Below are 13,159 nucleotides of genomic sequence, written 5' to 3' on the forward strand. Positions count from 1 at the left end.
CCATTTCACCCATCCCCACTCCCCATCCCCCACCATCTCTGGCAACCACCTATCTGTGTTCTGTATCTATAGTTTAATTGGCTTTGTTCTGCTTGTTTTTTAGATTCCACATATAAGTGAGGTCATACAGTATTTGCCCTTCTGTGTCTGACTTATTTATCATAATGCCCTCAAGGTCCACCTATGTTGTCACGAATGACAAGATTTTCTCCTTTCTTATGACTAATATTTCTTTTTCTCCCTTTCTCTTTCTCTCCCCCTCCCTTCTTGTGTGTGTGTGTGTGTGTGTGTGTGTGTGTATGAGAGAGAGAGAGAGAGAGAGAGATTCTCTGTACCCGTTCATCCATTGATGGACACTTAGGTTGCTTTCATGTCTTTTTTTTTTTTTTTTTTTTTTTAATGTTTGTTCATTTTTGAGAGAGAGGCAGAGCATGAGTGGGGGAGGGGCAGACAGAGAGGGAGATGCAGAATCCCAAACAGGATCCAGGCTCCAAGCTGTCAGCACAGAGTGCGATGCAGAGCTTGAACTCAAAAACCTTGAGATCATGACCTGAGCTGAAGTCGACACTTAACTGGTTGAGCCACCCAGGTGCCCCAACTCATGTCTTGGTTATTGTAAATAATGCTGCAATGAACATGGGGGCCCAGATATCACTTGTGAGTTAATGTTTTCATTTCCTTCAGATAAATACTCAAAAGTAGAATTACTGGATCAAATGGTAGTTTAATTTTTTGAGGAACCTCCATAGTTTTGTTCATAGTGGCTGCACCAATTTATATTCCCAGTAGTGCCTAAATGCTCCCTTTTCTGCACATCTTCACCAATGCTTGTTATCTTGTCTTTTTTTTGTTAAGCTTTTTAATTCCAATATAATTAATATCTTCTGTGTTTTTGATAATAGCCATTCTAATAAGTGTGAGGTGATATCTCATTATCACTCCTTCCATGGTTGAGGCCGGCATGTCTTTCTAACTTTGTTTGCTGCTATCTTCCCTGGACCAGCTGATATGTCCCATCACATGCTCCTGTGTTCCTGCCATTGAACATCTTTTCATGTACCTAGTGGCCATCTTATGTCTTCTTTGGACAGTTGTCTATTCATATCTTCTGTCCATTTTATAATAGAGTTGGGTTTTTTTTTGTTTTGTTTTTTGCTGTTGAGTTGTGTGAGTACTTTATATAGTTTGGACATTAACCCATTATTAGATATATGATTTGCACATATTTTCTCCTTTAGTAGGTTGCTCATTTTGTTGATGGTTTCCTATGCTGGGCAGAAGCTTTTTGGTTTCTTGAGCTCCCATTTCTCTGTTTTTACTTTTGTTTCGTTTACTTTTGGTGTTAAACCCCAAAATCATCACCAAGACTGATGCCAAGGAGCTCACCACCTGTTTTCTTCTAGGAGTTTTACTGTCTCAGGTTTGCTGAAAAATCTGCTTATGGGGGTTCCTTTCATTAAAAACATGCTTTTCTCTTGATGTTTTTAAGAGTCTCTCCTTGTCTTTAATGTCTCATAATTTAATTATAATATGTCTCAATGTATGTCTCTTTTAATTCATCTTGTATGGTACTCTTTGGGTGTTAAAGATCTTGATGTCTCTTTCCTCAGGGCAGGGAAATTTTCATCCATTAATTCTTTGAAAAAGTCTTCTGCCCCTTTTGTTCTCTCCTTCCCTTCTTATATTGATCTACTTGATGGTGATTCATATGTCTCTTAAGCTCTCTTCGTTCTTTTTTTTTTCCATCTCTGATTGGATTAATTCCACTGATCTGTCTTCAAGATTTTCTGGGTGATCTAATCTGCTGTCGAAACTTTCTATTGAATTTTTTTTCAGTTGAGTTGTATTCTTCAGCTCAGAATTTTCTGTTTGTACTTTTAAAATTTTTTCTGTCTCTGTTGAAATTCTCACTTTGTTCATGCATTATTTTTGACTGTTATTTTGAACTCCTTTCAGGTAAACCACTTACCTCTTTTTAATTACAATCTGTTTCTGGATCTTTATCTTGATCTTTTGTCTGCAACACATTTTTCTGTTTCTTCATTTTCCTGGACTCTCCGTCTCTCTCTGTTTTTGCACATTAGATAAAACAGCCACCTCTCCCAGTCTTGCTAGAATGGTCTTGTATAGGGGATGAGCCTGGCCTGAGCTCTTAGTTGTCCCTCAAATGTTTGTGATTGACCAAGTTTTCTTCCTTGTTCTTATGACTCCCTGTAGTTGAGATTGTGCTAAGACTTGTCAGTATCCCAAAAGGATGAATTTCAGTTAGCACCTAGATGCAGGCTGATTAGATCCTGGACATTCAGGCAGCAGCTGAGAAAGTATGTAGTTAAACTTCTTCCAGGGAGAAATATAAATGGAAGTTTTTGCCTCTTTCCTCTGTGCTGGGCCCAGGTGTATAGTCATAGGTGGGGAGTAGAGAGGATATCCCTGCATCCATTAAGAAATTGTTTTCTGTTTGCTACAGTGCTGTGGGACTCATGAATATTGTGTCTTGTTGGCTATCAGAATCAGGCAATCCAGGGACCATACCTTGAATAGCAGCTAGAAAAGCTGGGGTACAGACAAGTGTAAAAACTTCTTCTAGGGAGATACTAGTGACTTGGAGTGGGCTGGAAGAGAAGGTGGGTTTGGTTTTTGTTTGTCGATGGTTTCCTTCACTGTGCAAAAAGCTCTTTAGTTTGATATAATCCCAATTGTGCTTTTTGTTTGTGTTGGGGTTTTTTGCTTTTATTTTCCTTGGCAGAGACATATCCAGAAAAATATTGCCAAGTTTGATATCGAAGAGATTACTGCCTATGCTTCCTTTTAGGAGTTTTGTGGTTTCAGGTCTCACATTTAGGTCTTTAATCCATTTTGTTTTAAGTTTATTTATGTATTTTGAAAGAGAGCGAGAGAGTGTGCACAGGAGGGGCAGAGAGAGAGGGAGAGCGAGAGAATCCCAAGCAGGTTCCACACTGTCAGCACAAGGAAACTGATGCAGGGCTCAAACTTATGAACCCATGAGATCATGACCCGAGCCAGAATCAAGAGTTGGACACCCAACCGACTGAGCCATTCAGGTGCCCCTTTAATCTATTTTGAATTTATTTTGTGTATTGTGTAAGAAGCTGATCCAGTTTCATTGCTTTGCATGTAGTTGTACAGTTTTCTCAGCATCATTTATTGAAGAGACTATCTTTGCTTGATTGTACATTTTTGCCTTCTTTGTTGTAGATCAATTGACCATATCAACATGGGTTTATTTCTGGACTCTCAATTCTATTCCATTGATCTATGTATCTATTTTTGTGCTAATATCATGCTGTTTTGATTATTACAGCTTTTTAATATAATTTGAAATCTGGGATTGTGATCCCTCCAGCTTTGTTCTTCTTTCTCAAGGTTGTTGTGGTTATTTGGGATCTTTCGTGGTTCTGTAAAAATTTTTGGATTTGTTTATTTATTGCTATAGCTCTGTGAAAAATACTGTTGGTATTTTGATAGATTGCTCTGGGTAGTGTGGACATTTTAACAGTATTCTTCCAACCCATGAAAATTATATCTCTTTCCATGTACTTCTGTCACCTTTGAGTTCTGTCATCAGTGTCTTATGGTTTTCAGAAGATAGGTCTTTACCTCCTTGATTAGATTTATTCCTAGATATTTGATTCTTTTTGATGCAATTGTAAATGGGAATTTTCTTCATTTCCCTTTCTTCCTCTTTCATTATTAGTGTATAGAAATGCAACATATCTCTGCATATTGATTTTGTATTACACAGCCTTCCTGAATTCGTGTATTAATTTTGATAGTTTTTTGTGGAGTCTCTAGGGTTTTCTATGTATAGTAGCCTATTATCTGCAAATAGTGACATTTTAACTTCTTCCTTATTGTTTTGGATGTCTTTAATTTCTTTTTCTTGTCTGATTGCTATGGCTAGGACTTCCAATAGTACGTTGAATAAAAGTGGCAAGAGTGGACATCCTTGTCTTGTTCCTGATCTTAGAAGAAAAGTTATGTTTTTCACCATTTAGTATGATGTTAGCTGTGGGTTTGTCATATATGGCCTTTTTTAAGCTATGTTCCCTCTACACCCACTCTGTTGAGTTTTATCATGAATTCATCTTGAATTTTATCAAATGCTTTTTCTGTATCTGTTGAGATAATCATATGATTTTAATCCTTCCCTTTGTAAATGTGGTATATCATTCTGATTGATTTTACCTATTGAACCATCCTTGCATTCCTGGAATAAATCCCACTTGATCATGGTGTACTGTTCTTTTAATGTATTTTTACATTTGGTTTGCTAATATGTTGCTGAGGATTTTTGCAACTATGTTCATGAAGGATATTGACCTGTAATTTTGTTTTTTGGTAGTATCTTTGTATGCTTTTTTGCTATCATGTTAATGCTGGCCATATAGAATGAAATTTGGAAGCATTCCTTCCTAATTCCTTCCTGCCTATTTTTTGGCATAGTTTGAGAATAGGTGTTAACACCACTTTAACTGTTGGGTAGAATTCACCTGTAAGGCATTTGCTCTTAGACTTTTTTATTGGGAATCTTTTGATTATTAATTCAATTTTGTTACCAATAATTGGTCTGCTCAGATTTTCTATTTCCTTCTGATTCAGTCTTGGAAGATTATATGTTTCAAGGAATTTATTGTAGTTTATCCAATTTGTTGACATAATTTTCTGTAGTAATTATAATTTTTTGTATTTCTGTGATATCAGTTATAACTTCTCTTTTGTTTTCAATTTTCAGTTTTAATTGATTAGCTGACTAACGGTTTATCAATTTTGTTTATCTTTTTAGAGAACAAGTTCTTAGTCTCAGTGATCTTTCCTGTTGTTTTTCGAGTACGTATTTCATTTCTTTCCATCCTGATCTTTATTATTTCTTTCCTTCTAACTTTGGGCTTTGTTCTTCTTATTCTGGTTCCTTTAAGCATAATGTTAGATTGTCGATTTGAGGTTTTTCTTGTTTTTTTTTTTTCTCTTTGTTTTTATTCTCAAGTTAGCTCATATACAGTGTAGTCTTGACTGCAGGAGTAGATTCCAATGACTCGTCATTTATACATAACAGCTAGTGCTCATCCCAACAAATGCCCTCCTTAATGCCCATCACCCATTTTCCCCGTATTACTGTAAACTTCCTTCTTAGAACTGCTTTAGCTGTATCCTAAAGATTTTGAACTGTAGTGTCTCCATTTTCATTTGTGTCTAGATATTTTTTTTTTGGTATCTAATTTGATGTCTTCATTGACTTACTGGATGTTTAGTAACATGTTATTTAGTCTACATGTGTTTGTGTTTTTTCCCGTTTTTTTTTTTCTTCTAATTGATTTCTAGTTTTATACTGTACTGATCAGGAAAGATACTTGATATAATATCTTCTATTTTTTTTAAGTTTTGTTTATTTAAGTAATCTCTACACCCCACTTGGGGCTTGAACTCACGACCCCCAGATCAAGAGTTGCATGCTCTTCCGACTGAGCCAGCTAGATGCTCCTTATATTGGTCTTCTTAAATTTATTGAGACTTGTTTTGTGGCCTATCATAAAATCTGTCTTGGAGAATGTTCCATGTACCCTTGAAAAGAATGTGTATTCTGCTCTTTTGGAGTGGAATGTTTTGTATACATCTGTTAGGTCTATCTGGTCTAAAGTTTTATTCAAAGCTACTTATTCATTTTTCTGTCTTGAATGACCTATCCATTGATGTAAGTAATGTTTTTTGTTTTTATTTTTTTAGTAGTGTTTTAACATCCCCCACTCTTATTGTATTACTGCCAGTTTTTCCCTATATACCTGTTAATATTTGCTTTATATATTTAGGTATTCCTAAGTTGGGCACATAAATATTTACAATTGTTATGTCTTCATGGATTGATTCCTTTATCAATATGTAATGACCTTTTTTTTTCTCTTGTGACAGTCTTTGTTTTAAAGTCTATTTTACCTGAGGATGCCTGGTGGCTTAGTTGATTAACCATCTGATTTCAGCTCAGGTCATAATCTCATGGTTTGTAAGTTCAAGTTCCTTGTTGGGTGAGCTTGTGCCCTGCTTGAGGTGAGCACGAGCCCCACTTTGGTTGAGGCCCACTTCTCTTTCCCTCGTGGGATTCTCTCTCTGTCCGTCGCTCACCATGCCCTCCCCCACTCCTCAAAAAAGATAAAGTCTATTTTATCTGAGTATTGATACCCCAGCTGTGTGTTTGGTTTTTGTTTGTTAGCTTCCATTTACATGGACTAGCTTTTTTCTGTCTCTTCATTTTAGTCTGTATATGTCTTTAGATCTAAAGTGAGTTTTCTGTAGGCAGCATATAGATGGGTCTTGTTTTTTTCATCCATTCTATGTCTTTTGATTGGCACATTTAGTCCACTTACATTTAAAGAATGATGGAGGAGCACCTGGGTGGCTCAGTTAAGCGTCTGACTCTTGATTTCAGCTCAGGTCATGATCTCATGGTTCATGGAATCGAACCCTGCAGTCGGGCTCTGCACAGATAGCGCAAAGCCTGCTTGGGATTCTTACTCTTTACCCCTCCCCTGCTTGCTCTCTCTTTCAAGATAAATAAACTTTTTTTTTTTAACGTTTATTCTTGAGAGAGAGAAAAAAAGGGAGAAAGACACACAGTGCGAGTGGGAATGGTCAGAGAGAGAGGGAGACACAGAATCCGAAGCAGGCTCCAGGCTTTGAGCTGTCAGCACAGAGCCCAACATGGGTCTCAAACCCATGAACTGTGAAATCATGACCTGAGCCAAAGTCAGACGCCCAACTGACTGAGCCACACAGGCACCCCACAAAATAAACTTAAAAAAAAAGTTATTGATTGGTATGTATTCATTGTCATTTTACTTATTTTTTGTAGTTCTCTGTTCCTTTTTTCTCTTGCTCTCTTCCCTTGTGGTTTGATGGCTTTCTCTAGTGTTATGCTTCGATTCTTTTCTCTTTTTGTCTGTTACAGGTTTTTAGTTACCATTGGGTTCATATGTAACATCCTATGTGTATGTAGCAGTCTATATTGAGTTGATGGTCACTTACATTCAAACATATTATAAAAGCATGACATTTTTACTCCTTCCTCCACATTTTATATATTTGATATCTTATTCTGTATCTTTTTGTGTATCCCTTGACTGATTTTTGTGCATATAATTGATTTTACTACTTTTGCATTGTAATCTCCTTACTAGTTTTGTGATTGATCTACTACGTTTACTATATGTTTATTTTTGAGACAGAGAGAGCATAAGCAGGGGTGGGGCGGAGAGAGAAAGAGATACAGAATCTGAAGCAGGCTCTAGGCTCTGAGCTGTCAGCCCAACGCGGGGCTCAAATTCATGAACCGTGAGATCATGACCAGAGCTGAAGTCAGATGCTTAAGTGACTGAGCCACCCAGGTGACCCACTCTGTTTATTTTTACCAGTAAGAGTGTTCCTTTCATACTCTTCTTGTAGTTAAAGAATTCCCCTTAATATTTCTTGTAAAGCCAAATACAGTGTTCTTGGTTGTAGGTTTTATCCCCTCAGCACTTCGCATATATCCTGCCCTTTCCTCTGGACTGTAAAGTTTCTGCTGAAAAATCAGATGATAGCCATAATTATGGGGTTTCCCTTGTGAATGTTTATCTCTTGTTTTTAAGATTCTCTCTTCATCTTTAATTCTTGCAGTTTAATTATTATGAGTCTTGGTGTGGACATCCTTGGGTTCATCTTATTTGGGGCTCTCTGTGCTTCCTGGACCTGAATGTCTATTTCCTTTCCCAAATTAGGGAAGTTTTCAGATGTTATTTCTTCAAATAAGTTGTGCCTCCTTCTGTCTTCTCCTTCTAGGATCCCTATAATGTGAATTTTATTATACTGATGATGTTGCAGAGGTCTCTTAACCTGCCATTATTTATTCTTTTTGCTCTTCAGCTTGGTTGCTTCCTTGCCCTGTCTTCTAGATCCCTGATGCATTCTTTTGCATCCTGTAATCTGTTGATTCCCACTAGTGTATTTCTCATTTCAGCTATTGTATTCTTCACCTCTGATTGGTTTTTATATTTTCTCTCTCTCTGTTGAAGTTCTGAGTTCATCCACTCTTCTCTGAAGTCTGGTGAGTATATGACCATTACTTTGAACTCTTCATCAGGCATATTGCTTACCTTTTATTTTTGTCTTCTTTCATTTGGGACATACTCCTCTGTCACTTTGTCCAACTCTGTGCTTGTGTCTATGTGTTAAGTAGGTCAGCTATGTCTCCTGATCTTGAAAGTGGTGGGGTCCTGTTGTAAACTGTAGAGGAATCCCTAGTCACTAGAACCGAGGACTCCAGGAACGTCCTCTGTGTGGCTACATGTGCCTTCCTGTTGTGGCTGAGCTGTGACCACTGCAGGTGCACTGGTACGCAGGGCTCGTTCCCGGTGAGACCTGGTTGCAGCTACCATGGGTGTGCCGGTGGGCAGGGTCTGCCTCCTGTGCTGCTGGCTTGGGGGCCTGACTGGGGGCTCGCTGGTGGGCAGGGTGGGCGCTCGGCTCGGCTATCTGCGAGGTAGTGAGCCGCCGTGACTGCTGCAGGTGTGCTGGTTGGGTGGGTCTGCTTCCCTCCCCTGCCCAGGGCAGGTCCACAGAGGAATGACACCGGGGGCAGGTGGTGCTAGCAGGGTAGATAAAGAGTGCTAGAACCGAGTCCTGAAAGCCTCTGGCTATCTAGGCTGAGGAGGGGCAACAAAAATGGCACCTGTCAGCACTTTGATTTCCAGAGAAAGCCCCTGCAGATGCCTGCCCCACTGGCACATATCCTAAAACTAGTCAGTAAATCTCCACGTATAGGCCCAGGTGCTTTTCAGACGGTGTCTTTTGTGCTGTATCTTGGGCCGTTTTTAGCTTACTAGCTCTTCAAGGGTGGGGACTCCGTTTCTTACAGCCTTCCAGCTCTCCTGGAGTTAAACCTTGCTGATTTTGAAAGCCAGACGTATGGAAACTCCCCTTCCCGGTGCAGGTCCTGAGGGTGCTCGGTGTGTGCGCTGATCCCCTTGCTCCTCTGTGCTGATGATGTCCCTCCCGTTTGTGGGCAGTTGTGCCAGGGCTTTGGTTCCGGACTGCATTTCTGCTCCTCCTACCCTTTGCAACGTAGCCTTCTCTGTACGATTAGCTGTGGAGACTCAGTTGTGTCAGTCTTCAGGCCGTCCTCAGAGGCAGTTGCATAGATGTAGTTGTTGCCTCTGTGGGACAAGGTGGGCCCAGGATCTTCCTGTTGCGCCATCTCCCTCCAAGCCCTGGAAGCTGTTCCGAATCCCCTGTGCACACCTCTGTTCCGCTGGGGTCTGGAACCATTGTGCTTTTCCACCTACTAGTTTGTTACCACTTTTTAAATATCCAGACAGACCCATCCTCTAATCTGATATGCAGTTCAGTTTCTTAGCCAGTCGCCTTTCTCAGAGGAATACTGGCATCTAGCATTGCCATTCTGATTCAGTGTGCTTTAGCCAGGTGGGGGGAGCAGAGGCAACGGAAGTTGCTTTTTTTCTTTCCCCAAAGTGTTGAGAGAACACTCAGAGGCTGGTTCATATTTTTCAACAGTCCCTCAAGTGATTTTGAATTAGAAATCCTAATTTGTTTTCCTAAAGGAGTTTGTGTAATTTTTTGATAGCTTTGTTATTTATCCTATTTTGTTTTTACACCAAATCAGAATTGCCTTTCTTATAAACATCCTTAAGGAATAAACCAATTTTTAATTTAGGTATTTACATCAATTGTGCTTTTTTCTCCTAGGTGTCCTCTTTAAGAAATGAAAAACGAGGTTCATCATCTCTCCTCTCTGCCCCAGAAGGCGGTTCTGTGGAATTTGTTGGCCAGCATCCTCAGGGCACAGGAGCATATTACATGGAAACCTACTTAAAAAAGAAGCGTGTATACTGAGTTAAGTTCTCTCCTTAGAGCCTCCTAAGGTTTTTTGCAGTATCTCTGCTGTTCATCGCTGCCTTAACTACATTCAGACTAGCCATATCCTTTAAATACGGGTTTCTAATTTCCCAGAAGGAACTGTATAGTGCAGCAAGCAGAATTGCCAAATAAAAAATAAGTAGCAATAAGACAATTGAGGACATTTTCCATTAGAATTAGATGCATCTTAATGTGGTAGTAACTTACAGTCCATTGAAGAATTTAACAATGTTCCGGTATTCCGTGTCTAGGACCGGGAATAATTTTGACACCAGATATAAAAGTGTGAAGCAATAAATGGGAAACAGTCTTGTTTCCTGAGCCTTAGAAGAATGAGTTTCTTATATGCCAGTGTGCATTTCAGTTGACTTTCCCTAGAAATAACTGGTTTATAGATTTTTAGGACTTTTTCCTAGAACTATAAGATTGTGAGTACAAAAATGCAGTGGTGGTAATGCAAACTAATTACCCCCACGCCAGCCCTGCAGTATAAAACCCAGAGTGATAGTGATATCCAAGTTATACACAACTACGGATGCTTTACTTTTAATGTTATGTACCATTTATACCTTTTGTGAAAAACAAGGTATTTTTTAAAAAAGTAGCTTTGGTGAAGTTATTTCAGGGGTTGGCAGCTTACACCCTGGGGTCAAGTTCAGTCATCCCTGTTTTTATATCGTCTGCAAGCTGAGAGTGATGTTTATATTTTTAAGTGAAGTAGAAAAGATTTGAATTCTGGAAGTTCAAATTTCAGTGTCTATATAAAATTTTATTGGAACACAAATCTGTTCATTCATTTACATACTGTCTATGGCTACTTTTGTGCTCTCGTGGCAGTGCTGAGTAGCTGTGACAGAGATCATATGGTCTGCAAAACCTAAAATATTGTCTGGACCTTTTGTGGGGAAAGTGTGCTAACCCTTGATCTAATAGCACGAATTCCCTAATCCTTTAACTTTTCCAACAGACTTGTAAGCAGCAAGCAATATAGTTTCTGCATCTGATTTCATGGCATAAACTAGTAATGATCTAATTGCTACAACAAGGTCTATGTTGATCCTCAAATGCCCTATTTCCACACTGAGTACTGCTCTTTCTGAAGGAGTACTATGGAGTAAGAGTGTAACGATTTTGAGTTAGCGAGTTGTACCTCACTTTCTGCTTTGTCTCTTACTCTTTTGTAGTGTTAGGCTGAAAAGTTAATTCAATTTACTTCTGTAAGAATTGTGTTTATTGCATATAACTTTCAACATCACCATTTCGTGAAGACTTTGGTGTTGAAAAACCCTTTGCTGTCTAGAAATTTCCACGTTTGTTCCTTGTTATGAGACTGTAATTGAGGATATGGAGTTTAGGCGTCTCAATGATCCTAGTCTTTCTGAAATCAGATTAAATAGTAATTCGGTTGGGAGACAAGTTTTGACTATAAGGTACCCTATTTTAATTATGAAGTTTAAAATTGGTACACATATTGTAGGACTTGTAAGAAAAATTTACTCGGTCTAATTCATATTAACTTCTATTCGAAAATGACAGCTACAAAGCTAATGTCTGAGAAGTAAACTGCCTCTAAGTAACTGACATCAGTTTTTAAAATGGTTTCTCCACATTCTGTACTTCACCTTCCCATCTCCCACTGCATTAAGCATTTTCAGTGCTTAGTCACACCTCTCCCATAGTAAACGTAAATCAGAGCTGCAAAATGAAAGCACAAAGAGGTTGAAGGAACGAAAAGAGATTCTGGATTAGAGCACATGATTTATCTGTTATGTCCAGATGGCAGATCCTCAAGTGGTATGTGTTTGCAATGAGGACCATTACCAAACTCCCCCACCCCCTGCAAAGTCTATACTGTTATTTTTCTATGTAAACAAACTGAATGCTTTGAAAGTGAAATCTTAATATTAAAAGGCATATGCATGTGAAGTCTCTAGTATATTTATTTGTATAAAGAGTAAACAAAAGTGCATATAGAGTGGCCACAGGTTTGATACAGACAGAGACCTTGGTGATGTAGGGTTATTGAACAAATTTAAATGGCAAGTTTATTGTTGCCATTGCATCAATCCAGAACTCTTTCAGGCTCAAAAGGTGAAAAGTAAACGACATCAGGGTTTTTCATTCTTGGTCATAAAGGTCTTACGGTTCACACTGAATCAGATGAGACATTTTTGATTACCCAGCTACCTCCAAGCAAACTGAAAACGGTCTAGTAGATCCTGAACTCTTGTAGACGGTTAGGTACTAAAACATTGACTGGTTGCATCCAAAACCAGTGCTGGAACAGCTTACCCCAAAGAGGTTGAGTTCTAAAAGGATCTACGTGGGCATCTCTGAAAAGCATGTAGGACAGTATCCAGGGTCTTGGAGTCAGTTCTGATTAAAGATACACTGTTTAGGAAAGCACTGGCACAGGCTTGGTTCTCAAGAATGAACATGCAGCAAAGTATCTATTCCACAGCCGTCCCCCTGGGTATGAGGCATCCTCTCAAAAATCAGTACTTGGTCACCCGAGGGGGCAGGAGCTAAGCCACTGAAGAAACAACTCAAACTTTAAGTCCTACTGGTGACAGGAATACACTCATCTTTGTATAGAAACAACGATCTACTAACTGGTGTCTAATATTTCAAGAATGCTTGGCCTATCACTGTATAGATACTGAAATTCGAGGGCAGGTTAGAGTACTAAGTCCATCAATCTTTATCTTCAATTTATCTGCCGAAAAGCATTTCAGATCAACTGGCAGCTGGGAACAAGTGCTGGGGTCAGCTACTCTTGTTTTCTCTTGTGCAACTGTGATGGTAAACTAGCCAAACAAAATGGTGGTACGTATTCTTTCCAAAAGGAGGAGTGCTTAAGTGCTTTCTGTTGTTGTGGTTGCCATCATTTGTTACTGGTGCCAAATTTAAAGAGGGAAGTACTTACACATAATGAGCACCGCAGTGTGCCTTGTACACGCCCAAATACAAATTTTTTCCATTAAAATTTCTTTTTAAAATGGCTCGGTATTGGTAGGGGAAGGAGGACTTGATACACAGGAGTTTAAAGGCTATTCATGCTTATTTTAAAAGTGCTTCTAAAAGTGCTTCAAATCCTTTAATTAGGTTCTGAAAAGTTGTCCTATTAGTTGGTTGGAATTCCCAGCACTTTCTCATGAGTTGATAAACCTGTAAGAAGGAAAAAAAAAAGGTAGATGTCTTTCCTTATTACTCCATTACTCTTGTTAACTGAAAGTAT

The 13,159-nt window shown here is 38.9% G+C and overlaps 2 protein-coding genes across 11 annotated transcripts in view; one reads left to right on the forward strand and one right to left on the reverse strand.

Moving 5' to 3' along the window:
* Window positions 1-11,407, forward strand: part of RAVER2 (ribonucleoprotein, PTB binding 2) — an 88,960-nt gene extending 77,553 nt beyond the window's left edge. For both annotated transcript variants that reach the window (XM_045477695.1, XM_045477696.1), the window contains exon 12: window positions 9,751-11,407. In XM_045477695.1, the coding sequence (XP_045333651.1) occupies window positions 9,751-9,897 (147 nt within the window). In that variant the 3' untranslated portion in view covers window positions 9,898-11,407. The remainder of the gene's footprint in view (window positions 1-9,750) is intronic.
* Window positions 5,443-13,159, reverse strand: part of JAK1 (Janus kinase 1) — a 246,903-nt gene continuing 239,186 nt past the window's right edge. For 8 of the 9 annotated variants that reach the window (XM_045477687.1, XM_045477686.1, XM_045477692.1 and 5 more), the window contains one exon: window positions 11,844-13,089. In XM_045477687.1, coding sequence (XP_045333643.1) covers window positions 12,982-13,089 — 108 coding nt within the window. In that variant the 3' untranslated portion in view covers window positions 11,844-12,981. Of the gene's footprint in view, window positions 5,481-11,843; window positions 13,090-13,159 lie in introns of those variants that run through there. The other variant, XM_045477694.1, reaches the window with a different exon arrangement.

This window comes from Leopardus geoffroyi, chromosome C1 (genome assembly GCF_018350155.1).
Source record: "Leopardus geoffroyi isolate Oge1 chromosome C1, O.geoffroyi_Oge1_pat1.0, whole genome shotgun sequence".
Lineage (NCBI taxonomy): Eukaryota > Metazoa > Chordata > Mammalia > Carnivora > Felidae > Leopardus > Leopardus geoffroyi.